The 27487-nt window shown below is 37.4% G+C and overlaps 2 protein-coding genes across 4 annotated transcripts in view; one reads left to right on the top strand and one right to left on the bottom strand.

Annotated features, from left to right (window-relative positions):
- Positions 1-15489, bottom strand: part of fhl3a (four and a half LIM domains 3a) — a 34070-nt gene extending 18581 nt beyond the window's left edge. For 2 of the 3 annotated variants that reach the window (XM_015034564.1, XM_015034566.1), the window contains exon 1: positions 15270-15489. The gene's annotated coding sequence lies outside the window, so the exon portion shown is untranslated. Of the gene's footprint in view, positions 1-14154; positions 14300-15269 lie in introns of those variants that run through there. The other variant, XM_015034565.1, reaches the window with a different exon arrangement.
- Positions 15490-23829: 8340 nt separating this feature from the next.
- Positions 23830-26249, top strand: utp11 (UTP11 small subunit processome component). Its single transcript, XM_015034562.1, has 8 exons — positions 23830-24053; positions 24182-24243; positions 24324-24426; positions 24526-24639; positions 25219-25312; positions 25456-25586; positions 25776-25886; positions 25970-26249. The coding sequence occupies exons 1-8, from the start codon at positions 23994-23996 to the stop codon at positions 26051-26053; spliced, it is 759 nt and encodes a 252-aa protein (XP_014890048.1). The 5' UTR covers positions 23830-23993; the 3' UTR covers positions 26054-26249.
- Positions 26250-27487: the final 1238 nt, after the last annotated feature.

Here is a 27487-nt window from a genome sequence, read left to right as displayed (position 1 = left end):
AAACTCAGCGAATATATCATTAGGTCAATTGTTCCAACTTATAAAGCTGAGTTCTCTAAACTGTCTGATCCCACAAAAAAAAAAAAAAAAAATTAGGGGCCATTTGGAAAACTCCCTCTATTTACACATTCTTGGATTTGAGGCACGTGCCTTTGACGAACTGATGTGGGTTTTTAAGACCACAAGAATCTGAAGACATAAGAGTTGGAGAATGCTTTGACCTTGCTGTTAATGACTTATGAGAGGATGATAACATTTGCCATAAAAGCTACTTTTATTTTCGCATTACGGTGTTTATACCATTCTTAAAGTAATGATCCGTTCAATTTGACAGAGATGGGAATCAGCCATTAAGCAATTCTGATCAGTAATCAGCAGGTCAAGTACTTTTTAAACACATCAGCCAACAGCATGCCGTTTTGTGTACTTTTTAAAGGAAAAAAATAAAACAATCTATTTTTCCAAAGCCTCAATTAAAAAATATTTTTTAGGTAAGAAAAATTAATATTTTCTGTGTGTTTAGCTTTTTGGAAATATACACTATCCACCTGAAAACACAACCATTTATAATTGACAATCATGTAATAGTTGGTACAATGCTACTTGATATCATAGTTTGATCCTTCTTTAGAGTCCAGTGAGAGATCATCATCACTTATTTTATATACTTATGGATAGAAAATTGCTCCTTATGCTTCCTAGATATTTTCTCAATGTTGCTGAATCAGCACGACCTGGCAGGGCATTAAGAAAGCAGTGAAAAGTTTCACAGACTGCAAAGTCAGCAATGAAAGAGCTGCAAAAGCTGCAAGCAATCATTTATAGCACAATCAGACTTGTAACTCGTGGCGGCAGACATGGCACCAGACCACAGGGATCAAGCCTAAATCAAAAATCTTATATTTTCAGTGTAAACAAACATCCCATCATCCCCTGACATGAATATTAAGAGTATTATGAAGCAATCTATTTTTCAGGTAGATGTACTATATAACTGTACTATATAACTTCTGTAATATTGTTCTTAATATTGTTACACTGCAAGTATTGTTAAAAATCCACATTTTTAACAATACTTAAAGCCAGATATTTAGATACAATGACTAAAAAGACATACACATTTTTTCCTCACCGTCTGTCTAAATCAAACTAAACTTATTTTTTTAGGTTAGTTAGAATTACCAAAACTATTTCTATTTGCTAAATGCCACAGATCCTGGCGAGAATATTTTTTAGACAATTTTTGTAGCTTTCTAAAAATTTATACATTTACATACATTTGGTCAGTATCAATTATTTTTGAGTTAATTGGAGGTATACCTGTGCCTGATTTTAAGGGCACAGCTGGGACACACTGCTTTCTTGTTTAACACAATTGGAAAGTCAAAAGAAATCAGCCAAGATATCAGGGAGATAATTGTGCAACTGCACAAGTCTGCCTCATTCTTGGGAACAATTTCCAGATGCTTGAAGGTGCTGAATTCATCTGTTCAAACAATCACATGCAAGTACAGACATGATGGGAATGTCCAACAATCATACCACTCAGGCAGGAGACAGGTTCTGTAAGTCAGAGATGAACAGGTTTTGGGTCCAAAATGTTCATGTTGACCCCAGAACAAAAGCCAAAGATCTTGTGAAGATGCTGGCTGAAGCTGATAAGATACTGTCATCATTCACAATCTAACTCACTTTACTTCAAAAGAAACATAAAACGCCAGATTGCCGTTTGAAAATGCACACAGGTACAAAGAACTTCATTTTTGTAGATATGTCCTGGTCTGATGATGGATCTTCCAAATGGACGTTGACACCAAGCATGCAGACAATGTGGTTCCAAAGTGGCTTAAGGACAACAAAGTCAATGTTTTGGTGTAACTATCATAAAGTCCTCATCTCATTCCCAAGGAGAAGTTGTGGGTAAATCTGAAAAGACAGCCTATCTAACAAATCGGACTGTGTTACACAAGCTCTGTCAGAAGGAAAGGACCAGAACTCCATTAAACTACTACAAAGACACTTATGGAAGGAAACACAAAAGGTTTGACCCAATACATATAGTCTGGGAAAGAATTATCCCTGATACTGACTGATAAGTGAGCTTCTACAAAAAAAAAAAAAAAAAATCTCTAAAAAATGCCTTCAAGTTTTCTGGCATTTAGCAAATAGAAATAATCTGGTTAATTCCAATAAGAGAACTCTGGTATGATTTAACTTCAGATAATGGCATTAAATCACGTGATGTGTATGGTTCAGTTCTGTCTATCAATATCTTTCTGAGTCACAGGATTCAGCTTTGTCCACCTCAGACCATAAATCAAGAGGAACTGGCTGAATAAACATAACACTGTTTAAATTTGGGGAGAACTGGGATGACCAATTCATAAGTCATTTCCAGTTTAGTAGTCAAACTTTCCTTTCTCTGACTTGTCGCTATGGATACAAGTAAACAGTGGCTACATTGCTGAGGACCATAAAACTTTGGCAGTGACATTCAGTCACACTTTATGCTGCATGGTCTTAACTTAGGTCATAACCCTGAGGTTTTATTGAGAGCATGATAGAAATGAGAAATACAACCATTTATGTTGTAGGAATACATATTAGAAAAAAAAGGACTTTAATACATTGTAAACTGATTGTTTTTAATAAGTTAAAGAACATACATTTCAGCGACAATACTGCAAGACATTGATTTTTTTAAAAACTAATTAAAATAAAAATTGAAGACCTCGTGTAATTGAGGGTTGACCTCAAAAATATCCTTCAGAGCCATTTCCTGTCATAAAAACATTGTGTCTTCTTCCTTTACACTGATATTTTGCTAAAAAAAAAAAAAAAAGCAACTTTATTTTTCTTTGGGCAATGACCTGGTCCAACCGCACAGGGCTGATAGCAATGTCCAAGACACTATGAATTCACACTGTGCTTCTTCCTGTTACCCCAAACAGAGCTGTCTCTGGAACTTCTCGAAAAGACGGCCGCACATATACATACTAGCACACAGTTACAATGAAAAACAGCCTTATTATGTCTAAACACACAGACACTGTCCTGCACAAGGACTGAGACAGGGAGACACGAACACACCTGCAGGCTCTGCGAGTTGCCAAACACCACCAAGGGGATACATGAATTCACACGCATGAAAACAAAAATGAAGGTTGCTATAGAGGGATCAAAGAAAAAACTCACAGCAATCAAACTGAGTGGCGCAATGACACGGACATGGAAAGCACATACACTGAGCAGCTGCAAACACATGCAGACTTTGAGTCTTTTTGTGGGGACTTCCTGTGGAGTGTAATTACTTTTCATAGCCATGATCCCTGGCCTTACTGGTTGCATAAAATATACTGATAAATTTAAACAAGCTGATGGATGTAGGAAAATTATTATTTTTTGTTAAAGTGTTAAGATCAGAACATGGCATGTGGATAATGAATTTAGTCTCAAGAGTTGGTATTTATTACTGGTGTATCAAACATCTTTGTCTTCAACAACTCATGAAGAGAAAGACATACTTAGGTTAAGTTGTATCGTGATGCACTCACCCCTTTTAATTCAGTCACAATATGATTATGGGTGAGAGATTCGGGGAAAAAAAGAAGCAGGTGGTGGCTGGAACCCACCTTTCTTAGACTGATAATTCTTGACCAATGATTTTTGATTAGTCATTAGTGACTAGGACCTCTAATGCTTTAGAGGCATTCGGTGGGTCAGTCAAAAACTCAGAAAGTTTGTATTCCCAATCAGTGTCTACATGTGACAGTGTAGACACTGTCAATATGTGAAGAGGACTCACATACAGCTACGTTCATGATAATTGATGGGTTTAACGTGAAATCAACAGGAGGCACAGAGACGCAAGAAGTTATCCATTTGTGTCAATGTATTCAAGAGAGCAAGACTTTAGCAGGTAACAGGAGAGCTGAGTGGAATACATCAAATATGTCAGTCTCTCTCACGTAACATGGTGGATTTGGAAATGACGACCCAGTTTTAAGGTTGGGGTCTGGATGAGGTTTTTTTTTTTTTTTTTTTTTTTTCCACCAGCCAAGTATATCTCTGTGTTTGAGGTGTGCTGCTGGAATATTTCCTATTGAAGGGGTAGATAGTACAAACCTTGTAACCTCTGAATACACCACAAAAAGTTTGGTAAGCCCCAAATTTGTAGTACAAATGTAAGTCTGGGTAAAAGGCAGACAGAAATGGGGAACAGTATTTTATCTTACTATAAAAAATAAAAAAAAATAAAAAAATCTGATTCCCTGATTTCCTTCAGATATGTTATTGATAAATGAGTGACGCCCACGCTGGATGTTGAAGCAACACAATTTTTGTGTGATGGAAAGCAAATGCACACTGATGATTACCAAAATCTCCAGCTGATTGGTACAATGGTAAATATTAATGAGCAAAAAAGGTTTATTCTCTGTCACTTAGCTGAAAGCTGGAATGTCCTGGCACAGACGTGTGTAGAAGAAGACTTTGAGGTTGCACTGAGCTCACTTTAGAGTTATCCATAAATCATGCTGCCATGAGTGCAGACTGCTGACAACATTTGATCACATCTCCCTCAGTCTTTTCTGTTGTTCTGTTGTTCTATAAAACCTTCAGCAAAACAAAATCTGTTGTGTTTTGAGGTTTTGTATCAATCAACTGGGCCATGAATGAACGCTTATGAAGGGAGGTTTTATTGTTCATGATCATTAAGAAGAATTTCATGTTAAATCCAACATAGCCCTACAATGAAAAGTGGGGTGACATTGTTATATGCCGCTTTAAAAATGGTCATTGCTATAAAAGAAACAAACACATTTTTATTAACATTAACAGCAGATCTTAGCAGCTGAGTCTTAAGAAGGCATTCAAGTTCAGAATTGCTGCAGTTACTTTCTTGACTTTGCACAAAGAGAACTGTAATCCTTCAGACCCTTATCTTAGTGTCACACACTAGGATCTCTTTATCATGCACTCATGCAAAACACCATTCATCTTCCCCCACCTAATTCATTACAAGTGATAAAATGCAAAGTCCCGTCTGCTTATGTTAAATGGAGAGACAAAGAAACAGGTGCTTGGGTAAATACTGATAGCATGGCTGAATTACCCTGCTTCTTCGCAGTGCACACCGGTCAACATCTTCCAATCTATCAACAACAAATCTTTACCAACCTTATTTCACTTTTATCCTGCTCCTTTTCCTATCCAGGGGGAATTCTGGCTTCCATGGTTATAGGGAAAGCAAAGAACCCAAAACAGACGTAAACAAAAAGAGTAGCATGCAGAAATCACAAGGCTCTTGTTGTGGCTCCACAGACTCTTTGTCATTTAGGTCAAGTTTAAATATAATCCACATTTGAGTAAATTAATAAGATATTTAAGTATTTCTACAATTTATGGACTGGAAGGATCCAAGGGTGGAAATCTTGCGAAAACAAATCACATATGTGGTCTATTACCAATAAATTCAAGGCATGATGTGCCCAGCAGTCATGTATCAGATCTTATACTGCCACATATTTACTTCATTCTTTTTCAGCAGTCATTAAACCTTAAACAGTTTCCTCTCACCAGGGTTGAGAAAGCAAGCAATGGGATGAGGAAGGGGGTTAAGGGGGGCCAAATACTTCAAGAGTGAAGTCATGGTGCTTGTGTCATTGGCCCTCTGCAGTGCTTTGCTCACCGTCTGGCCTGCATTTTACCCATTGATCTAATTTCCATTGCCAACAGTGAATGTTGCTCTTTTTGAAGCAGAGTGTTTAGGCCCATTAAAGTAGCAGACAGAATTGCAAACGTATGGTGGACCTAAGGACAAGTAGAGAAGGAACAACTAGGAGATGTCTGTCAGATGTATGAGAAGGTCGACGTAAACGGAATCTGGCATTTTTTGGAGGCATTCATTGGACAGGAAAATGCACAACTCTATGTGTTCTTGAAAAATACATCAAGATATGTGCAGTCAAAAAAAAGGAGTGTATCGCTTTTCTTACAAATACACTGATACAATAACAATGAGCACATCCATTGTGATCTACATTATTGGCTAAAGGCATGAATGCTGGAAAGATATCTGATGATGCACATCTACTGTTGTTTTCGTCAGGATGGAATAACATAACTTTTTGAATTATTTGAAATTTTTCTCAATTCTCCACAGTCACCATTACATATACAGGCTCCTAAAATATTAATATGCTAACAACTGGTGAAATGCTTCTTAGCAAGCTTCAGCACTTAGACCAAACAGTTTCTTCTGCCATCAGCAAGTTTCTGTCACAATCCTGGTTAGGTATTCTTTCCATATCTTCAGTATAAGTATGCCTGTTTTCAAATTGTTTGGAGACATAACTAAAGTCATTTTAAAAAGAAACAGATTTTTAAATTGTTCTGTTTTTTCAGGTGCATAATTGTTGGCTCCTGAACTATTTCAAGTTTCCAAGTTCTCTTTAAGAAAACAACTAACAGACCCCGGTCCATCTGTGTATCTTTACCTCCCATCTGATAATCTCCACATAAGGTTGAGCAAACCAAAATAAGTTCACGCTTTGCAGAAAAACATGGTGTGACAGTTCTCACTTTTTAATACTCCAAAGATATTGTTACTTTTTAGCTCGGAGAACTGATAGTGCTTGTCCTGCTTTGTTTTCTATTCAGGTGTTCTCATCCGGATTTCTTTTTTCTCTGTTTTTCTTATTAGCCACCAGGTTTGTTAGCCTTTTGCTCTCCTTGCAATTTTTTCCACTGTCATGTCTGTTTAGTTGTGCAACAAACTATCTAATTGGTGCAAATGTCTAAATGGAGTCTACATCTGTTCCTGACTAAGAAATGAATGAAAACCAGGTCTGGCTCATATGCATACAGCTTCATAAGAAATAAGGTCATAAAAAAAAAATGACACAAAAGCTGGTGAAAAAAGCAGGTGTCCACAGTTTTAAACATAATACTATACTGTGTGTTGCAGCGTGACTACTGGTGTTATTGTTCTTCTTACTTAGTAAAACAGTTATTATTATAACTGTTATTATTATATCAAGTCAGTCCATTTTTTATGACAGAAATGCATTATAATTTGAAGTTGCAGATGAAACCGAGCCTCCTTTTCTGTAGGTGGTTTTGCTAACTGCCCAAAACCATGAACACAATATTAGTAGAAATACAGAACAATTAATGCTCACACAATATAACCTATGCAGTATGATTAAGTGAATGAGGTGCAATCCACACCTGATTAACATTTAGAACATGTTATGGTCCGTCTACTAATGAAGGAAATCAGGAAGATACTGCTGATAGCTTTTCCCTATTCAGCCTCTATGCATCTCAAATCTGGAACAAACAGCTGAAACGCTGAGTTCTTTTAAATCAAGACTAAAAATCCACCTCTCTAGAGTTGCTTTAGAACACTAATAAATGGAACATTGACCAACATTTTTGATGTATATTGATGATGGCACTTGACAAAGTGTAATCTCTATTATTGGTTTTTACAACTGTTGACTATATAATGTGTTTTATGTTTTCACATTGTAAAGCACTTTGAGCTGACATGTTGTGGAAATGTGCTAGCTCGGCATGATTAGACAAAAAATACAAAAACTGCTTTACTTTTGTGGACTCTTTCGTAACAGGAATATAGCACAGGTGCTGATAAATTAAGAAAGTTACAAGATGCTTCAACATGTTGATGTTGGAAAGTTGGATTTCAGCAGATAAATCAAACATATAAAGAAAATGTAATTTATGTGAATTTATCAATTATGTCTCTGTATTCACCTCCCAAACAGCCATTATTTACATATTTGAGAAGTCATGAGATGCTCTCTCAGTCTCTCGCAACAACAACAGAATAAGCTCTCTGTAACTATCCCGTCGTACCTCGATGTGATGTGTCCATGCCGGAGCTGATGTCCTTTTATAGACACAGGACAGACACTTTCTGCCATTTATGGCTCCTCTAAAGCACAATATGAGGGTGGGTCAGCATCCAAGGTGAGAGAAGGCAGAGGCAAAAAAAGGACAAGACAGATCCTGTCAACTTCATACTTCTTCACACTGAACCTTTGACAGCTTTAAAAATGAGTGCCAACGTTTCTAAGCAGTGCCAAGTGCAGTCTCCTCTGTGTGTTTTGAAAAGCACCCAACTGTCATATACAGTTCAATTAAGTAAGAGGCATAAATCCTCACCTCAGTGTATCTAGCAACCGTGACTTGTCTAAACCTGCCTCGGCTGTGGAGACTATTGTTTCTCTCTCAGAGTCGAAGAGACAAAAGTGAGAGCCCATAGCTTGCAAAATGTGTATGCTTGTAAATACTAGTGAGTGAAAAGACATAAAAAGGCAGATGATGGAGAGAGATAGCGTAATGAATTCTGGGTAAGAAGTCACATTCTTGATAACTTGCTAGTTTCATCATGCACAGCAGGCATTTTTACAGTGTTTACTTTGAATGAGGGGAATACTCTTTCCAGCAGCTGCACTGCAAATAAACACCACTGCACTTATCACAGAAAGGCTAATGCACTTCTAATCTGAACAAATAACACATTCTCACATCCTTGTGTTTCCTTCCTGGAAGATACTTGTGCAACAGGCAACGCATTCATGCGCATTGAGATAATAGTGTAAACAGGCTAAACACCAAAATCCTTAACAATACTTCTTCTGCTGTAATGTCATGGTCTGAGTTCATTTATTTATTTATTTATTTTGCAAGTGTAGGATCTGTCTCTATTAAATGCTTTGGAAGCATGTCAACGCCTGTGCAGTTGTGGAAAACTGACGTTACAAGGCATATAAAACCGAGCAATCACAAAGACGTGAGATCCAGGTGGGGATATATGAGGGAACAAACAGTACATGGACATGAATGCCAATCTTTAATTATCTAATGCAAAAAAGAGCAAAGTTCTGCAAGGTTGAGGATAAAGATAAAAAAAAAGCTCATTATCAGCCTATTCAGAAGAGCTACAGTGTACTGAAAGATGACATTTTGAGCTTTGGGCACTGTTGAATCACTTCATGCTGGGTGTGCAACTGCTTGCTTGAGAACTGCATGGCTGATGCTTTGAATGTATTGCTTAATTTAGTCAACCTAGAAGGACACTCAGTGGGAAAGATGACAAAAGTGTTGCTTCTACAGAAACAAATACACTTAGTCAGATTTATGTTGCCTAGAGCTTTGCATGCATAAAATGTTATTTGAAGCTAAGAATGTCATGGAATGATGAGCTTGTGTGGTGAACAGGAAAACCTCAAATATAACCTCTCACACTCAGGGCTATTTCAAGCACTTTGAAATATATTTGCCTGGACTTTTAGATTCTCCAAGAAACCTCTTACTACATCTTGATAACATTCGGTAAAGTTTAACAAATTAATGTTAATCTTAAAGTGTTATCCTAAAAACTCTAAATACCAAATCACGTGTTACAGTGAAATCTCATGTTCCAAATGTTAATCTTCAACTCACATCGTGTATGATTGGAAGGCTTCAGATTTGGGACCTTGAATGTGCAAATATCTCTGACCAGCAGATTATTTATCTGTAATGATTTTATTTTTTACATTTCAGATTCAGATTGGTTTATTTGTCATATGCAGGTTAACATAATTTCAACAATGAAATAAAATGCTTATGATGACTTCCCATAAAATCAAAAAGAATTACTAATAGGATGAAATAAAAGAAAAAAAAACTGTACAAAAGAAATATGAGCTATCTGGTTTAAATTATGTGGCAGGAAAAAAAATAGAATATATTTTCTTTTTGGGTATATAGAGCATATATATAAATCATCTAGTTGGATGATCAGATTGTGACATCTTCCACTCAAATGTTGACTGCTCCTCATCAAGCTGAATGCTCACTTTGACATGGAAGGGAAAGTAAGAGAAACGTACAACCACAATAATTTTATGCCCACTGAATTTGATTAATTTGTCATTTTTCAGCTGCAATAAATATTTTTCAGCATCATACTTTCAGCACCAAATTTTGTTTTTCTCCACAACTCCGGCATCACTCAGTGACTTTCTACAATAACCTTTTTATCTCACTACCCAGTTTGAGATGATCCAAAGAGAAAAAGCACAAAAATGTCCAATGACCTGATGAGCCAGATGCTACCTCCATGTTACAGTATGAGCCATAGGCTGGCTGAGGTATGAACAGCTTAGCTGAGACACAGGAAAGTGAGAACTGCAGGTCATAGCACAATAAGAACTTCAAAATAAGACATACTGCTTCTTTGGCTAAAGTTTTTTTTTTTTTTTTTTTTTTCCATAGAAACTAAAGTGTCCAAGTGTGTTGGAAACTTTGAACCCAACTCCATACATTAACATTCCATCAGCCTTTTCTTGAAATTCAAGAGACAGTAGAAATTGTGGTGAAAGTTTTTAAATCATATTTAGTAATATCTTAAAAGTTCACAAAACCACTTGACCCATTATAGATTACCACAAGAATAAGATTACCTCAGCTGGTTAATGCATTGGGTTGTTTAACAGACATCCTGTGGTTTGTTTGCCAGCTTCAGTTTAGGACTGTGAATAAGAGTGATGAGTCAATCTTTTAGCATCTATTCCACCACGGTTTTAAAGTTTCATGACTAAAACTACAACTTTGATACTGATAACAGCCCCGAGTCTACTCCCAGTTCAGTACTAAATTCTGTACTAAGCTGGCAAAAAGTAAAGCATACAGCAATTTAATAGTGGCATACTTTGGACAGAAGCTTTGATAATTACAGGCCAAGGCAGCAGAGACTCCTCTAATAGAAACATGATTCAAGAAAAGATTTTTATTTTATCCCACGAAAAAAAGTGGCATTACATCATAAAATGCAGGGCTTGTCATTTTTTACTTTCTCATCATTCCCAGAAGAAAAAAAATATCAGAGTGGAATATATTTTTTTTTTACCTTGTGTCATTAAAAATTCACTTCTTAGGTACCTCCATTTTCCAAATACAGTGATTTGGACATCACAGTGTAACCATTAGGTTTATGATCCGGAATACAAACTGCAGAATAAGTTGCATGAAACAGTGGCGACTTGTTTCTTTCTGTGTTTTCCAAAAGAAAAAAAAAAACATCCACCATCTATGCCCTCTGTAGAAGCAAACTATTTTCCCAGGATAAAATCTTATACTGGTGCCAGAATACTGAGTAAGTCATGACATCAACACAATCCTAAAGCGATTTCCACACTTTCAGCACACATTTTGTTTACCCGAGGCAGAGGTGAACTGAGTTTTACGTACATCCAGACAGGTTCTTCTGGGATCTCGTTCCAATAAACAAAACAAGCCAGGTTAGGATGAAGGAGACTGTTAACTGCTGCAAGTTTGCATAACATTCCTTTAGTCAGGTCTTGTTAATGTGTGTGCACGCCATGGACTTCTGTTGCACAGCCCTGCCCTCCTCCCTTTAGGCAAGGGTGCAGAAGAACAGTCAGGCCTGACTCACGTTTCCTCGACACAAGGCAAAATGTGATGATGCAGCTGTGAATCTACAACATTTCTGCACCCAGACAACATCTGTTACATGACCGATGTTTCAGAAGGGACATGTTCCGTCACTTCATGGTGTATGAAATATAATAAATAGCACGTACTGAGGGGTCAAGTGAGGTATACCAGCCCCGTTCTTTCATGGCATGTAATTAGTCTGCATTAAACCATGTAGTTACAAGGCATCTGAAATTCGGCCTCACAATTTGGTATTTCCTCAAAAACAGAATTTCCTTTGAGTGTAGCAGGTAAGTGCTAGGTATGGACCTGTAATTGTATCCCTAGAGAAATGTAATTACCCCCATTAGCAGGGGAGTCGGTTCCTATTCACACTATTTAGCAGACTATATCAAGTTTATGTTCTCTTTTTCTCTGAAATCTGGCACTGACTGAGCACTGTGGAGGAGACGGATTAGCAAGTGAGGCGAGATGACTGGACTGTGAAGAGGGGGGGCCAACACCTCCCACAGGGGCCCTGACTTAAGGGATCAAGTTTCAGACGTTTACCAACAGAAGCATCCATGGAGGAAGTCTCTGGACCCCCACGACACTGCTGCACCTGGCGATCTCCACACAGGAAATCTGAGGTCACTTCCCCCCTTTCAGGGAATGTAGACATGCTATTCCATCCAGCCACGTGCCCCCACATCCTACAGAGGAGGGAACTGGCTTACCATAACAAGCTACAACAGAAACTTATGCCTGTGTATTGCAATGATTTTACTGATCTGTCAGAGGTGCTAAGCTTGAATTTCATTCAAATGCTCTGTTGATTTACAGAAATAAAGTGTTGAACACTGACAGTGATGATGGAAATGCTGATCAGGGAGACTCCCGTCTTGTGAATTTGATGACACATGCCTGCACTAGCTGTGTAACAATCAAATGCAAGAGCCGCCCCATTATGAGTCGAAAACCTTTCAAAATCTTTGGGATTAAGCGGCACTGAGCAATTAGCCAAAGAACAACTGTACCCAGTGCCCTCAGTAACACCACTTAGGAACGGTCAGCTTCACAGTGTCAAAAGGGAGCAAGTCCAACACAAATCTAAACTCTGTTCCCAAAGCACCTGCAAACACTTGACCGCTGATTCCTCCGTCATTATCGTTGGCCTGTTTTCAAACGGTGCCAACACATAAAAACCAGCCACTACCAGTCCAGGTCGTTTAAGCCGCAGTCCCACTGCAGTTCGGAACTGGCGGGGGTCCAATCACCATGCGGGGGCTAACTTTTGGAAAACACTGAGCCCTCTGAAGAATGTAACCACGGTCAGTGAGACGGAGAGGGAGAGGAAGAGGAAAAAAGGCAAACAAATACATTATACAGCCCGTGGGTTCTGTCAAGGCAAACTTCCCAGATGCTAAATGGGACAGAATGGCTGGCTTTTTTGTGCTAGTAGAGCATTATTTAAGCTTGTTACTTTGACAAAATGTTGTGTAAAAATAACATGCCAGCCATGAGAGCACAGTGGGGTTCCTCAGAGACCAAATTCCTGCAGGGTGTAAATTTTGCAGCAAAACAATAAAGAGGCTAAAAGGAGTTTTGCTTTTGGTGTTTGATAGGCTGACCTCAAGAACAGAAAGGACACTGATACCACCAGCATGAGAAACAATGTGTCTCATAACTACTCGGACTGGACCATAGGGCCTTTGTACAGTTTATGACTCTTAATACCATTGATGTTTTCTAATTCAAGTTCTAAAATAGACTGTGAACAAATGTGAACTTGATCATTTTACACAACGCAGAGATTTAGCAAAACACAGTTAGCAATTTGACAAACATTAAAACCAGGCATTACCCTTGGACTTACTTTTTAAGTTAACATCACAATTAGCAATACCAATGGATTTTAATGACCCAGAAAAAGACTACACTTTCTTAACACTTAAAGGATGAGTTCAGACTTTTTAAAGTTAATTTATGTAGGATAATTATCAGTAATTGTCTCCTTACTTGCAGCAGAGAGATGTCATATTGCTGTGAGTTTGCTGAATAATGAAGATACTCTCAGAGCAATAGAGGCACTAGAAGAGCTAGTCAGACAAATTGTATAGGATCTTCTTTACCAAACTGTTACAATGCAAAATTACTTTTAAGTAACTACATCAAGTTGTCTGATCAGCTGATTAAGAGGCAGCAAGAATAATTTCCAAACCTAACTATAACAAATGGCAGTCAGCAATAAAATACAAATTTGACTCTATTCTTGGCAGACATTGAGCAGACTGGCAAATCTCAGCTGATCAGGTTACAACAGGCATTACCAAACAATGTCACATACAGGTAGTAACGTGGATGATCCTCAACTAAGAAAAAGACAACACAAAACCTTACAAACAACCTCCTATGAAAGTCTACACATTTAATATCTACTAATGTAGTATTGTAACATATTATTTCCTGCTAAAGTCGCCAAAAATAGGGATCTCCGATTAGCTGTGACCCTTAACTTATTGGTATCCTTGACTTTTCTACAATCTCACTTCAATATGACACCGGTCTACAGCAGATAGGGAAACTGCTACAAATAGTAACCTCACAGAGCCTCAGCTGTAAAATATCCAATCCAGCTTTAAGTTTTTAAGACTTTGCCACTAAATGTTCTACAGAGTCAACGCAGAGTCTTAAATGCGCTACCTTTCGTTCATCACAAGTTCATTAATGTTCTTCCAATAAATCCAGTAGAGGCCTTCTGTGCAAACTGGTAAATAAAGCAGCTTCTCCATCCTGACATTGTTCCACCATTGACAAGCCCCAACACTTTGCTCTCCCACCATGCCAACTGCACGCCTCCATGAAGCAACAAGTGCGCAAAAACAGTCGTCATGATGATGACAACACTATGAGCTACACAGTACTGATGTACTGCCAACACAGCTCCACAGACGCTGCAGCACAGACACACCCTTCACAGACTCACATTGCCATACTCCACTTCCTCCTGCCGGAGAGCAGACACGTTCAGCCTGAGGGACGTTGCTCTCTGAAGTTTTCACGCACCATTCAGATGGGAGCTTCAACAGTTGCTCCATAATTCCCCCATAGACACTTCATTTGATAATGCAAGCCAACAGTTTCTCCAACAAGGCAAAGTTATTGCTACTCTTAATTTAGTGGAAATGTAGAGGGATATAACCAGAGGTGAAAGGTGAGGAGAGAGTAGGTTTAGAAATATTTTCCACAGCTTAAATCCTTATTTGTTTGAACTTTCAGTCTTTTTTTTTAATCTGTGTGCAATTAAAAAGGAATAAACATGGCCAACATCAATATGTGCAGAAAAACACTAAGGATTAAACTTTTTAAATGAAAGCAATGAATTATTTATATCCAAAGGTACCATGCTCACAATTATCAAACAAATAACACTGACATGTCTACCACCTGTTCAAACAATTCTATCTATGCAATCTCTCTGAGATAACAAAGCTATGGAAACTGTTGATTCTATTTACAGAGTTTTAATCATTTATGCTCTAAGAGGGGTTTTTTGCAGTTACCTTAAGCACAGACAGCAATTATGGATGAAAAATTACAGCTTGGTACTATATTTCATTGATTCATTTTAACACCTTTTGTTACACATCAACTGTGGTCACTATGATTGCAACTTTTTCCATAAAAAAAAAAAAAAAAACTCAATCGGAAGTAGGTTGGATATGGCTAAAGCACAATTTCCAAAGGGAAACTAGCAAACTCACGGATAGATAAAACTAAGAAAGAAACGGGGAGGAAAAAGCTGATTGAAGTCTTACCAGGAGTAATGTGTGAAGTCTGGACTCGCCTTCCCAACGTGTCTGCGGTAAGTCTGCTGCTGTCAGGGTCTGATCTCAGATCAGTTCGCTCCTCTGACGGGTCAGGAGCTTCACTCCTCCAGCTGGAAAACTTTCTACGCTTCTTCTAACTGCAGTCAAACCTCTGTGGCGAAGATGGATGCGGCTTGCCGGCTACTTTTGTCCTACTACTGAGGAAGTTGCTTGTGAGTCACAAGATCCCGCCTCCCAAAATACATTCCTCCCTCCCCTGCCAGTCTCTGCGACTTCAAACAAGAACAGACAGAGAGGCAGGAGAGTAGATTGCTTCAGGGCCCTTTGTGTCGTTCAGAGTTTAAGTCTGTGTTAAAAGTATCTCACTTTCTTTTTAGCGAACGGGCAACATTCTTGTATATAGGAAGTAGTGGCTAAAAATATTTTCAGTTGACTGAGAGGCTTGATCCTAACAGGAAATGACTCATCTCAAAATATAAAACTTGGTTAAAAAAAGGGATCAGTTTGAAAAAATAAAAATGTATTTATTGACTTTTTTTTTTAAATGGCATGTCAATATTTATTTAGACCCTTCTTTATAGGCATGGAAAAACATTATGTTATCTTTATTGGTATTTCAGTGACCGCTGGAGACAGGCACCAGCACCCCTGGCGACCTCTCTATATGGATGGATGGTATTTCAGCAATAAAACCCTTTTTCTTAAATTGTTGACCAGCTTCTTACATGCTTCATCTGGAATTTTTGACGATTTATCTTTGGCAATGGACTCCAAGTCTTAGATGGCCCTGTTGCCATCACCCTAACCTTTACACCTCTTAATAGATTCTCTATGAGATTTAAGCCGCCACTCTGGCTCGGCCACTTGAAAACATTAATGTTGCTTCCAGTAAGATGACATATGTTAAGAAGCTAAGAGATTAATTCGAAGCTAAATCTACCAGATGTAGGAATAATTTTGGGCTCCACTGCCTAACTGTATTTGGTGTTAGAAACATGATCAGTTGACAGTATCGCTCAGTTGAGTGGATTTGTCTGCTTCACATACATTATGTGAATCAGTCATTGCACTTCATCCTAAAGGAGCTCTGTTGGATTGAGATCCACTGATTGTACAGGCTATTGAAGAAAATATTATATTTAAAAAAAAAATAGATTGGAATACTTAAAGCTTTTGTCATAGGGTGCATTAACCATCTGGAGGTGGCAATCATAAAGGCACAAAAGTTTTATCAACTTATTAATCAAACATAAAGTAGTTAATGTATCTTAATAGGTTTTTATCATCCCCCAAAAATGTATTGCAACATGTGATATTTCCCTCATATTTATATGTTCATGGTGCTGATATTTGGTCTTCTGGTTTTACCAAACCTCTTGTGTGTATTTATCTTTATTATTTAGATATTTTAGAATACTTTTAAATATATTAATTTTGGACAGATGAGTTCATGCTCCATTAAGTTTCACTTTTATTTAGTTACTGTTTTGTTTTTTTGGTTTTTTTTTTGTTTGGATGGCTGGTTAGTTGGTTGTTCAAATAAACTTTTTACCATGATACTCTTGAATAGCTTTGTCTTGACTCCACCTCTAATCCCTCTACATATGATGGCAGGATATGTCTCCCAAAGTCCTCTTATGGCCCCCATCTGATCATCCCTTTCCGAACTTTCTCCAGGCACCCTTAACCATTCTGGGGAAACATTACATCCAAATAAATACTTGTGGACAGACTGAGCACTGGCCAAACCATAACATCTTTTGCACTCTGTGACCTTTGCTGATTTGTCTATGTCCTAATATGACTAGAGCAGATTCAGTAAAGACCAGCCCAGTTATTGAATTTCACTTCCCTCTTTTACAATGTGTGCAGGCCTGATGTTTCATCTTTTTCATGACTCAACAAGTAGGAGAGACATTTGCCCCAATGCAGAAGGCTGTGTATGTTACTCAGGAAAGGGCTCTCGCCTATGATCAGCTTAGTCATTAGTTACTCAGTTATGTATGAAGACAGATAGAGGTGCCACCTTATGTGAATGGTCATTTTGTTATTGCATGTGTAATCACTTTAAATATGAAAATGAAGCCTAGAAGGCTCAATGCGACGTATTTTGGTTTTCATTCTTACCTGCAGCAACTCAAGGAGAGAAAGACTTTGATCTAGAAGAAAATGAGTTGCACTGTTTTCTGCTTGCTCATTTCAAATAGAATTTCTGTCATTATTTCATATATTTTTTATCTGTATGCATATAATGTATTGTAAATAGTCTGTTACATCTTTTTAAAGTTTAGCTAACATGTATCTTCAAAAAAGCTATCCTACTCAGTTACACATCCCTTTGATGGTGAATATATTTCTACACAACAATATCTTTGTTATAATCTTGTACAGTATATTATTATTATTATTGTTATTATTATTGTTGTTGTTGTCATTGTTAATCTTGTTTTTTTTATATATTTGTAACACTTTTGTAACACTGTACTTATATATATGCTGCTGTTACACCTGCATTTTCTCTCTGTTAAAGGTTATTTCTATTCTATTCTATTCTATTCTATTCTATTCTATTCTATTCTATTCTATTCTATTCTATTCTTGTAGATGTGAAATTGCTGAATAAATACATATCGGCCAAAGCTTGTGACTTGTGTTTTTCATGGTCCTGTGACAACTGGGGGAATGTGATCTGCACCGCGCTGACCCCTTAACTCCCCACAACCCCTTAATTATAAATTCTACTTTTACACTCCAAGGCGTGGCCCTGTCAGGCTGTATGCTACAAATTAAAGGATACACATGCCTGTCAATTCATTGAGGTAGATCGGGTAGGACAACTTGCACATTGCGTCTCTCTTTGAAAAAAGGTCAAGGGTGGCTGATTTAAAATGCCTCTTTGTTTTGCGTTTTAAACAGCAAGCTAAAAGGGTTACAGTGAGATTTAATTTAGTGTCAAAATGTAAACATTAAATTCTCCTGAACATTTGCAGTTGTAGGACACCTAAGTAAAATTAGCTCTAATGAGAATCATGCCCCTGAGCACAAGGCTAAACTTTATACTGCTAAATGTTGCACTTCAGTTATGTGGTTATAGCTTGGAATCAGATGACACCGTTTTTATGACAAGCAGGGAAGTAACAAACTATGATGGAGAAACCCACGCACAAAAGGCAAAGGTTTTTAGGCAAAAGATGCTGATTTTTAGTGCACTCTAAAAAATATATATATATTAATTGCACTTAAATTTTGCTATACCACAGAGCTACAAATGTTCAAATGCTCATTCCACCTCTCCCCTGATACCTGCTGTTGCACTTATTCCAAGGTTTTGCATATGTTGCAAAACGCTGTGGTGGAAAGTGGCCATGATTTCTGGCCCATCTTTAGACAGAAAATGGAAAAAAGAAATCAGGTTAGGGATATCCAGATACAATCCTGACTTGGAATCTCAATAGCAGCATAAAAAGTCCCTCACTAAACTCACTTCCCATCCAAGTTGTTGGTCTTAAGTTTGTACAGTTTTCCCAGTAAACTTCAGCCATTTTTGTTTTTATAACAGTCACAACCAATTATTGTAGCCATTCTTGCAAAACGTAATTGTAATTCAGTCTTAATTTTCTGCTTTGAATCTGACCCTTTTTGCCATTTACAATGGCTTTCACATTAGGAGAGAGGGGCTGCACAGTGGTGCAGTTGGTAGAGCTGTTGCCTTGCAGCAAGAAGGTTCTGGGTTCAATTCCCAGCCCCGGTCTTTCTGCATGGAGGTGCATGTTCTCCCTGTGCATGTGTGGGTTTTCTCCGGCTGCTCCGGTTTCCTCCCACAGTCCAAAAACATGTCAGGTTAATTGGCCTCTCCAAATTGCCCCTAGGTGTGAGTGTGTGTATGCATGGTTGTTTGTCTCTGTGTTGCCCTGCAACAGACTGGCAACCTGTCCAGGGTGACCCCCACCTCTCACCCAGAACAATAGCTGGAGATAGGCACCAGCAACCCTCCCAATCCCACTAAGGGACAAAGGTGTAAAGAAAATGGATGAATGGATTAGGAGAGAGGCTGCAGCAACTTCCTGTCTTACCTACTCAGCCTCCATATGATTTTAAACCATTTGGATTTTAATAACTCGAATGGGACTCTGTGTCATAAATGACTATGATACCTGATCTGATCTGACATCCTGATCAAAATGTTTATATTTTATTTGTCACTTGCAAACTAAGTTATCCAACTAATTCTTAAAATGAGTAAAGTGAAATAACACTCTTTGTATGAAGCTATGAAATGAGAAGGCCTAATCTGTCGCTCTGGATGACGACCCCCCCCCTGTGAAGGAGTACACAGGATTTCATTACCTTTTTGAGCTGCTTCCCTGTTCTACATTAAAACATCAATACAGCTCTAGTTTAGATGAAAAAAGAGGTGTGCCGTTATCTCCTATCTAATAAGACTGCTATTTAGATGTTTAGTACAAAGTTTGAAGGTATGTCTGATGTTAACTCTTAGCCTCATGCCACACTAAATAGACTGGGTTTGGTAAATATAACTTTATGAAAGACTCTGATTGTCTCTAGTTGATAGTTTTGTTTTTAAGAATTTGTGCTCAGCACGCTATGCTAAAAACTATCCCACTAGTGTCCTTAAGTTGCACTGGGATCAAACAGAACAGAACAACAAAAGAATGTTTAGGACTGCAAATCAAATAGTCTCCCTTAGTGTATGACATTTACATTATTAGATTGTGGACACTGATGCATCAAAACGTCTCATATGGAGTTACTTTTATCAAATAACTCAAAGCTATTTGAAGGAGTAGGAGAAGTGTCCTTTCTGGATAAAACGAAAGTATCACCTATTTATTCATCAAACACCTACTATTTAGAGTTTGGTAATGTTCTCCAGATTCTGTACACCAGGGCAACAATTCATTTTAGATATATTTAAATTTAGTAATAAGTAGTTTAGTTCAAAAGCTAAGGCTCATACTAGGGGCAGGTTGTGGTTTCGTACCAAACCCAATGACTAACATTTTACATAGTAATCCTGTCTTGATTCTTTTCAAGTGGATCCTGATATATATATTTTTTGTGCAAAAATATACATTTTTCCATGAGAACAGAACAAGTACTCCTAGCGACAATATATACGGTTTGTTGCATATTCATTTGACCTCCAAATTATCTAGCCCACCCAGCAGACAGAAAAAAAAAAAACATTAGGATAATGGAGATTTTGTACAAATTAAAAAAGTTAAAGTAAAAAGTACAGTAAAACTACTCCTAGAAATCCTTTCCCCCCCAAAAAAAAGTTAGTTAAGTAAGACTAGCTAAATGTAAGTAGTTACCACATGTGCTACATGTTGGTGCCATTAAAAAAAAAGGAAAGTAAAGTCTCGGTGAAAAAAACAAGATCTTCAAGGCACTTTGTAAGTGGTAACTTTTTAGGTGAAAATATGCACTTTAAAATTGGATTTTGTGTTATAATTAAGAAGATGAATGCGAAAGAACAGAGGATTTACGTTTCACCCAGGCCAATAAAATGAGATACGTCTAAACAACCATACAGGGGGAACTTTTGTGTCATGCATTTTTTTGACTTGGCTTGCTTGGCAGCTCACTCTCGATGAGGACCAACCATAGAGTGGGGAGACATACCAAAGTTCTGAGCTAAGCCTGAGCACAGAAGTCTTACAATATGTCAGCAGTGTTATTTTTACAGGGCCATATTAGCAAACCAAATGGTTCTGCATCTGCTCCACAAGGGCATTCCTCCACTGCTGACCCTGAACAAACCCACAAGCTCTTGTGCTCCTGCTCCTGCATCAGCTTCTTACGAGCCTCTGATTTCCAAAGTAGTATTTACCCCTGCTGTGGCTCACCAGGCATTTCACTTGTAATGATAAATACTCACATGAATTAAACAGCACGGAGCCCAGTAAGTCAGAGCGCAAGATGTTTTGCCTGCCGTCTGTATTTGCCTGGTTGAAACATGCTAGTGGTTGAGTGGATCAGACAGGCCTTGGGCTGAAACCTTCACAAGAAAACGGGGTCATTGGCCATCAGACTGATAAACAATCCTGTGACACAATGTGGAAACACTGATCCCATTCACAGTTCTGCTCACCCACAAAACATTCTGCATGCCAGGCAAATCTCACACATATAAAACAAATTCCTTGTGGTCGGCAGGGGATAGTGACCCTTCGTAGAGGGGGGGATGGTTGTTGTGTGGAATATTTCCCTGTCTCACTAGCTTCTTCTCACATCCACAGAGAGCTTGAAATCTGTGTAAGATTAGGGGACTGGTGCCACTGTGGCTTTGTCTTTGTCTTTCGTTGCAGCAGACTATATCATCTCAGGAAGTGGACAGTGGTTTCTCCCTGGGGTAGAGCAGTGACCCCCTAATCTTCTGAGTTCCTGCAGGAATCACTTAATGGAAAAACAACAAAGAGACTCCATATGTATCTGCCTCAAGAGCAAAGTCCTGATTGTACAGTTCCTGTGTGGTTCAAATTCATAATATGCTTTAAGTTCAAATGGGAAAGTTGTACAGTTTGTTTCCTGCTTGAGTTAATCTCTTTGAAATCTGTTGAGTCGGTCCATAAATCAAACAGAGTTTGTAAACCCTGAGGAACTAAACTAATGTTGGAAAAATACATACTTGTTACCAAATTAATGTCAACTGTTCATTCTGGAAAAAGCTAATCCTTATCATAATTACTAAAATAATTTAGTGTCCACAAAGGGCAGCCAATACATATATTTTGCCTGGCTTGTGGTCTTTACAACTGAAAATGATTCATCCCATTATGATTTGGAGTTGATCTGTGTTGTGCAGCTTTTATAACTCTGAATACTTAAAGATAAATGAATAGATACATGAAGAACTTTACTTAATGGTTTACATCATTAAGTAATGATGTAAATATGTTTTCTATTACACAGATATATTATTATGAAACTTGGAGATCCAGTTGCTGCAAGAGAGCTGTAAGTGTCGAATCTAGCATACTATCCCTGCAGTGTGAAGTAAAAGACGGTAGTTGGATTTAACTCACACTCACGGTTTTTGTTTGCATGCCACTTTCTAGTTTAACTCTACAGGAACAATTTTACAAAAATGAACACAAAATGAGTACATTCTTGTATGATAAAAACAATTCAATAGAAGCTAAAACATATTTTTAAAAGAGATCATTCAAAAAGTGAAGTCATGGTAATTCTTTAAAAAAGGAGGATCTGCAGAGTCTCCTCTATACATTCGACCTTCATACAAAAAGTGGCAAGAAAAAAAATAAGTGTTAAATGAAAGTCATGATAAGTTCAGTATGTGGTTTACAGTAGGCCATGCATGGTACCCCATTAGCAAGTAGAAGAAGGTGCTTCGGTGACATGAGATTACACTGAACTTTTGAGCCTAAATGCAAAATGTCATATGTGAAGGAAAACTTACACTAATCACTCAGAGAACACAATTTCACAGGATAGAACATGGCATAGACAGTTTAATGCTTTGAGGCCTTAATCAAAAATTTAATTGGAGTTAATTTTTATTTTAAGTACATTGTAAGTATTTGTGAACAAACCAAAACACATGTGAAAGATTAAAGACATGACATGTGATTGTAACCATGTTAGCACAACAACAAAGAATGAATATTCTTTACTCTATTGCAGGCTACGCTTGCAAGTTACCTAAACCATTTGTCAATCTTTTCAATTATCTATAAAAAAAATATAAATATTAAACCACATTAAAACGTATTTTAATTCTCAATAAATAAATAAAAAAATGAAAATATTATATCTATTGTCTGTGTTAAGATTCAAGCATTGATGGGAGGCCCCTCATGGACTTTGGGGCCCATAACAATAGTTTAGTTGCTTAGTTCCAGATTCTTTGCTTATCTGGAACGAAAAATCAAGAGTTTCTAAAATGGGTTGATAGAAAATAAAATATCAGCATTCTAATCTATTATAAAGCAAACAAACAAAAAAGAAAGAAAAAAACAAAAAACAACTGGTGATTTGCAGTTGGTTTCTGAAGTGTGAAAAGTCTTTACCAAGACCAGCAGGAAAAGGGGCAGACATCTATTAGGATTTTGGAGCTTGTTTAAATAACAGACTTGTGTACAAGAGAATTTAAAACATGGACATAGGTAAAGGATGTAACACATACTTCAACACTATACTTACTCTTAAATAGTGACTCTTGATTATAAGACGGTGACTACAAAAATTAAAGGCTATACATCAAATAACAGTTGCCACTGCTATAAATTACTCAGGCATTAGAAAGCGCCGCGTCTAAAACTTCAATGTTCTATGCAACAGCTCCCTCTAGTGTTGTTATACTCATCTGCAGTACCCACAAAAGAATACCACAGCAATTTGACTAAAGGGAAAAAAATAAAAATTAAAAACATTTATTGTTCTGTATTGTCTTTTATTTAAGTAAGTAAGAAAATAAAACAATAACATTTATCTGAAATGTCATGATCCGTTAAGTTTCTCTTTTGTAAAGTTTTGCTATATAGTAGCGAATCTGTGGTTAGGAAATGAGAAACACGCCGTGAGACAGACAGGAACCCACGTGCTCACAGGAAGCACCAGAGCCGGTGTAGCAGTTAGCTTTCTGTGTTTGTTTCACAGCTAAAGAAACGACATTTATCCATTTTGACGGTTTTTAGGAGGTCGTAGGTCTGTGGACACTAACTAAAGATGTCTTCATTTAGAAAAGCGCTGAAGTCCCGACAGAGGAACCACCATGAGAGATCTCAGGTAAACATTTAGACGTTGTCTTGGGTTAGCCAAGCGTTTATACTCAAATTCAAGAATGTGTGGTTGTGTTTTCGTTTCAAGACTAGTAATAATAATCTCGTATTTATGGTTTCAATTTTTCCAACCAGCCTGGTTTTAGGAGAACTATGGGTTTGTTGGAGAAGAAGAAAGACTACAAACTACGAGCAGTGTAAGTTCTGTTTTATTCCTTTTTATGGTTAAACCTAATGCAAAACTTCTTTATCATTGTGTTGCTTGATGTTGTTATAGCGATTATCACAAGAAACAAAACACTCTCGCTGCTCTGCGAAAGAAAGCTCTGGAGAAAAACCCAGATGAGTTTTACTTCAAAATGATCAGCTCTAAACTGGAGGTTAGTAGTAGTTCATCATAATTTTGACTATTTTATACAGATTGCTCGATATCTGGATCTGACAGAGTAGCTATGTGCTGCGTTCTGTCATACTGACAGGATGGAGTTCATGTGATGAAGAAAACTGAGGAGGAGGTGACGGAGGAGCAGAAGAAAGTGATGAGGACGCAGGACATTAGATATGTGGAGATGAAACGGGTTGCAGAGGCAAAGGTATGTCAGCTGGTGCCAGGCCTTTGTTTATTTCCACAAAGAGTAGTACTGTTGTACCGCAAGAAAATGAAATATTATTGTAATTATGTAAAAGTAATAATAATAAAACTGGTATTCTATGTAGTTTATAGTGAGAGTTCCCTTCTGGTATTAATAAAGTATATTCATTTATGACATACATTTACTAAATAAATTCAATCCATCAGATAATAAAAAATACATAAGACTAATAAATATATTTGTAATACACAAATGTTATAGCCAAGATATGAGCTACACAATTATGACAAACATCTCTGACTTTACACTAGTTATGTAGGTAGTCTTTGATGCACTCCACAGGAAGAGTAAGTCACAAGTCATTGCTTGTGCTGGATCCAAGTGTATTACTGAAAAGTTGAGTGGAAGAAAAAAGTGCATAGGAAACAGGCACACCTGTCACCTTATGAGTATTGTAAAAGCTAAATACCTTTTAATTTTGTTGAAATTCAGAAGGTCCAGTTGACAAGTTACTGAAGGATTATATAGAATACATGCACAGCATCATATACCTGACAGTGTTTTTTTTTTCTTTTTCAGAAAATAGAGAGACTGAAAGGAGAGCTTCATCTTCTGCATGCAGAGAACAAACAGAAGAACAAGCACACTTTTTTTGTTGATTCCAAAAAGGAAGGTAAGTACCTAGGCTTAATAGATAAAGATTTGAATAGTGATTGCTTGGAAAATGATTACTGCTCACTTGGGTTGTGTAGAACAAACAGTTCTGCAGAATTGTTTATGCAAGATTAATTTTAGCTTTCATTTTTGTGCCCTCAGTGGAAACATTTAACCTGGCCAGCCACCTCGGTACTGATCCAAAGCTGGTGGATCGAGTGTACAACAGACCAACTCTGCAAACATTGGAGACCAAAAGCATCAAAGGAGCTGTGAAACCAGATATTATTAATGTTAGTTTTTACAGTGTTGATTGCTCAGTTTTTTGTTTTATTTTTTTGGCTAAAAATTCAGTCACATGTGTTATTGACCGACAACTCCTTGTCAGTAAAGGGTACTATCTTCAGCGTTTTGGTTGTTAATTTTTTTTTTTCTGTTGAGCCCAGTGAGGTAAAAATCACTCTTGTTTGCTTCACCTGTAGAAACTGGCCAAGCAGAGGAAGCATCAGTATAAAATCCTCTCTCAGAGGATTGACAGAGAGAAGAAAATGTTTGTCATCAGCCAGAAAATCCAGTCCCGTAAAGACCTACAGGTGAGTAGTGCTAAACACTTGAACACCAGTATCCTTATTGTCAACATATTTATTCTTCTATATTTTGTTTACTTTGGCTCCAGGATAAAAACAAGAAAGTGAAGGTGAAAAAGGAGACACCTGACAGAGCAGCCATTTACAAGTTTGAGTCCAAGAGGAAACGCTAAGAAAGGACAACTGAGGACCAAGTTAGTTTTTGGATAGGATGCTTACAAAGTACTGAACTGACCTTTGAGCCCAGGAGATCCAGAAGAGAAAGAATCTTTTTCACCAGACTGTTGGAGTATTGCTGTTTAGTGCATACTTATGCAAATATTTTAGGGGTTGTTTTTTTTTTCAAATAAAAATCTAAATGCAAATTAATTTGTCTCATTCAATTAATTCAGTGAGATAAGTCACTGCTGGCTTTGCTTACAAACTTGTGCGTTTCCATAGTTTTGGAGAACAAGTGGATGATTTCTGAAGCGGCCCTATGCTGAGTTTGAAAGATGCAATCTGATTATATGAGCTGCTTGAATGGTGGAATTATATTTTAAGTTACCACTAGGGGGCATTAGTGTTCTTTGACTAAAAAACAATATTATTTTCCTATGGGAATTATAGAGAGAGGAGGCCAGGATGTTACTTTTGTGATTTACATTTTAAACACCTTAAATATTTCTTTTAACCCTGTAGACTCATTTAGTTGTCTTTACATATTTTGATCTAAATATCAGAATCCTGGACTGGATTGTTCAAATCCAAACAAGCTAACCAAAGTATAGGTGTTCTCACCACCTTGCATGTTAAGAAACAAAACGGTGCAAAAAATCCTTAACCAGGTGTAGTTTTTTTTTCTGTTTGTTTCTCATGTCCTGATTCTACACTGGTGAGTTTCATCTGCCACTCGGCACAAAAATGGCATCTTTTCAATGGCCCATTCTGCCATTTGATTAAGGTCTTGATATGCTCAGTTGTTGTTGAAAGATTTATAAATATTGGTTTGATTCTGGAAATTAAGTCACTTTCATGACTCAACCAGTGGTGTCAGTCACTGATTTTTACTTTTCTGAACTTGTATTTTCACTTCAATTGAACTTGCTTGAAACCCTGGCCAAGTAGATAAAAGGAGCTGGTACCAGTATCTAATCGAAAACCCTAAAATCAAGTTAAGCTGCGTTGGTACGTGTGGAAATGTGGCTTTTGAGAGCAAACAGCATCACACAAACCAAGAAACACAACAGATGTGTCAGGGAGAAGTGTAAAGTAGAGTTAAAATATAAAACAGTATGCCAAGCTTTAAACATCTCATGAGGCACTGTTCAATACATCGTCCAAACATCCAGGAAAAGTTTAGATCTAAATCTACATTAAACATTTTGTCAAGAAATAAAAAATGCACAATACAGATGCCCTCTATTTAATCAGACTGAGCATAAGTTAATTTGCAAAGACAAACTGGCAAACCTTTCAGTGTCTCCATGTGCAAAACTGGTAGAGATGCCTCAAAAACATGCAACTGCTGCCAAAAGTGTACTTATATATATAAACCTTTTCAAGGTATTACAGATACAGCAAACCAACTACACACTCACTGACTACATTTCATTTCTGTATTTTTT

This window comes from Poecilia latipinna, unplaced genomic scaffold, assembly GCF_001443285.1.
Source record: "Poecilia latipinna isolate Pla-1442-1.1 unplaced genomic scaffold, P_latipinna-1.0 Scaffold304, whole genome shotgun sequence".
In the NCBI taxonomy this organism is placed as follows: Eukaryota; Metazoa; Chordata; class Actinopteri; order Cyprinodontiformes; family Poeciliidae; genus Poecilia; species Poecilia latipinna.
Note: the sequence above shows the minus strand (reverse complement) of the source record. Positions and strands in the feature narration are given on the sequence as shown.

What these genes read in the sequence shown, in the direction of transcription:
- utp11 (XM_015034562.1), top strand. Translation starts at nt 23,994, where the DNA reads ATGTCTTCATTTAGAAAAGCGCTGAAGTCCCGACAGAGGAACCACCAT. An exon ending in GACTACAAACTACGAGCAGT is followed by an intron (nt 24,244 to 24,323) that starts GTAAGTTCTGTT and finishes ATGTTGTTATAG; the next exon opens with CGATTATCACAAGAAACAAA. An exon ending in TGTTGATTCCAAAAAGGAAG is followed by an intron (nt 25,313 to 25,455) that starts GTAAGTACCTAG and finishes TTGTGCCCTCAG; the next exon opens with TGGAAACATTTAACCTGGCC.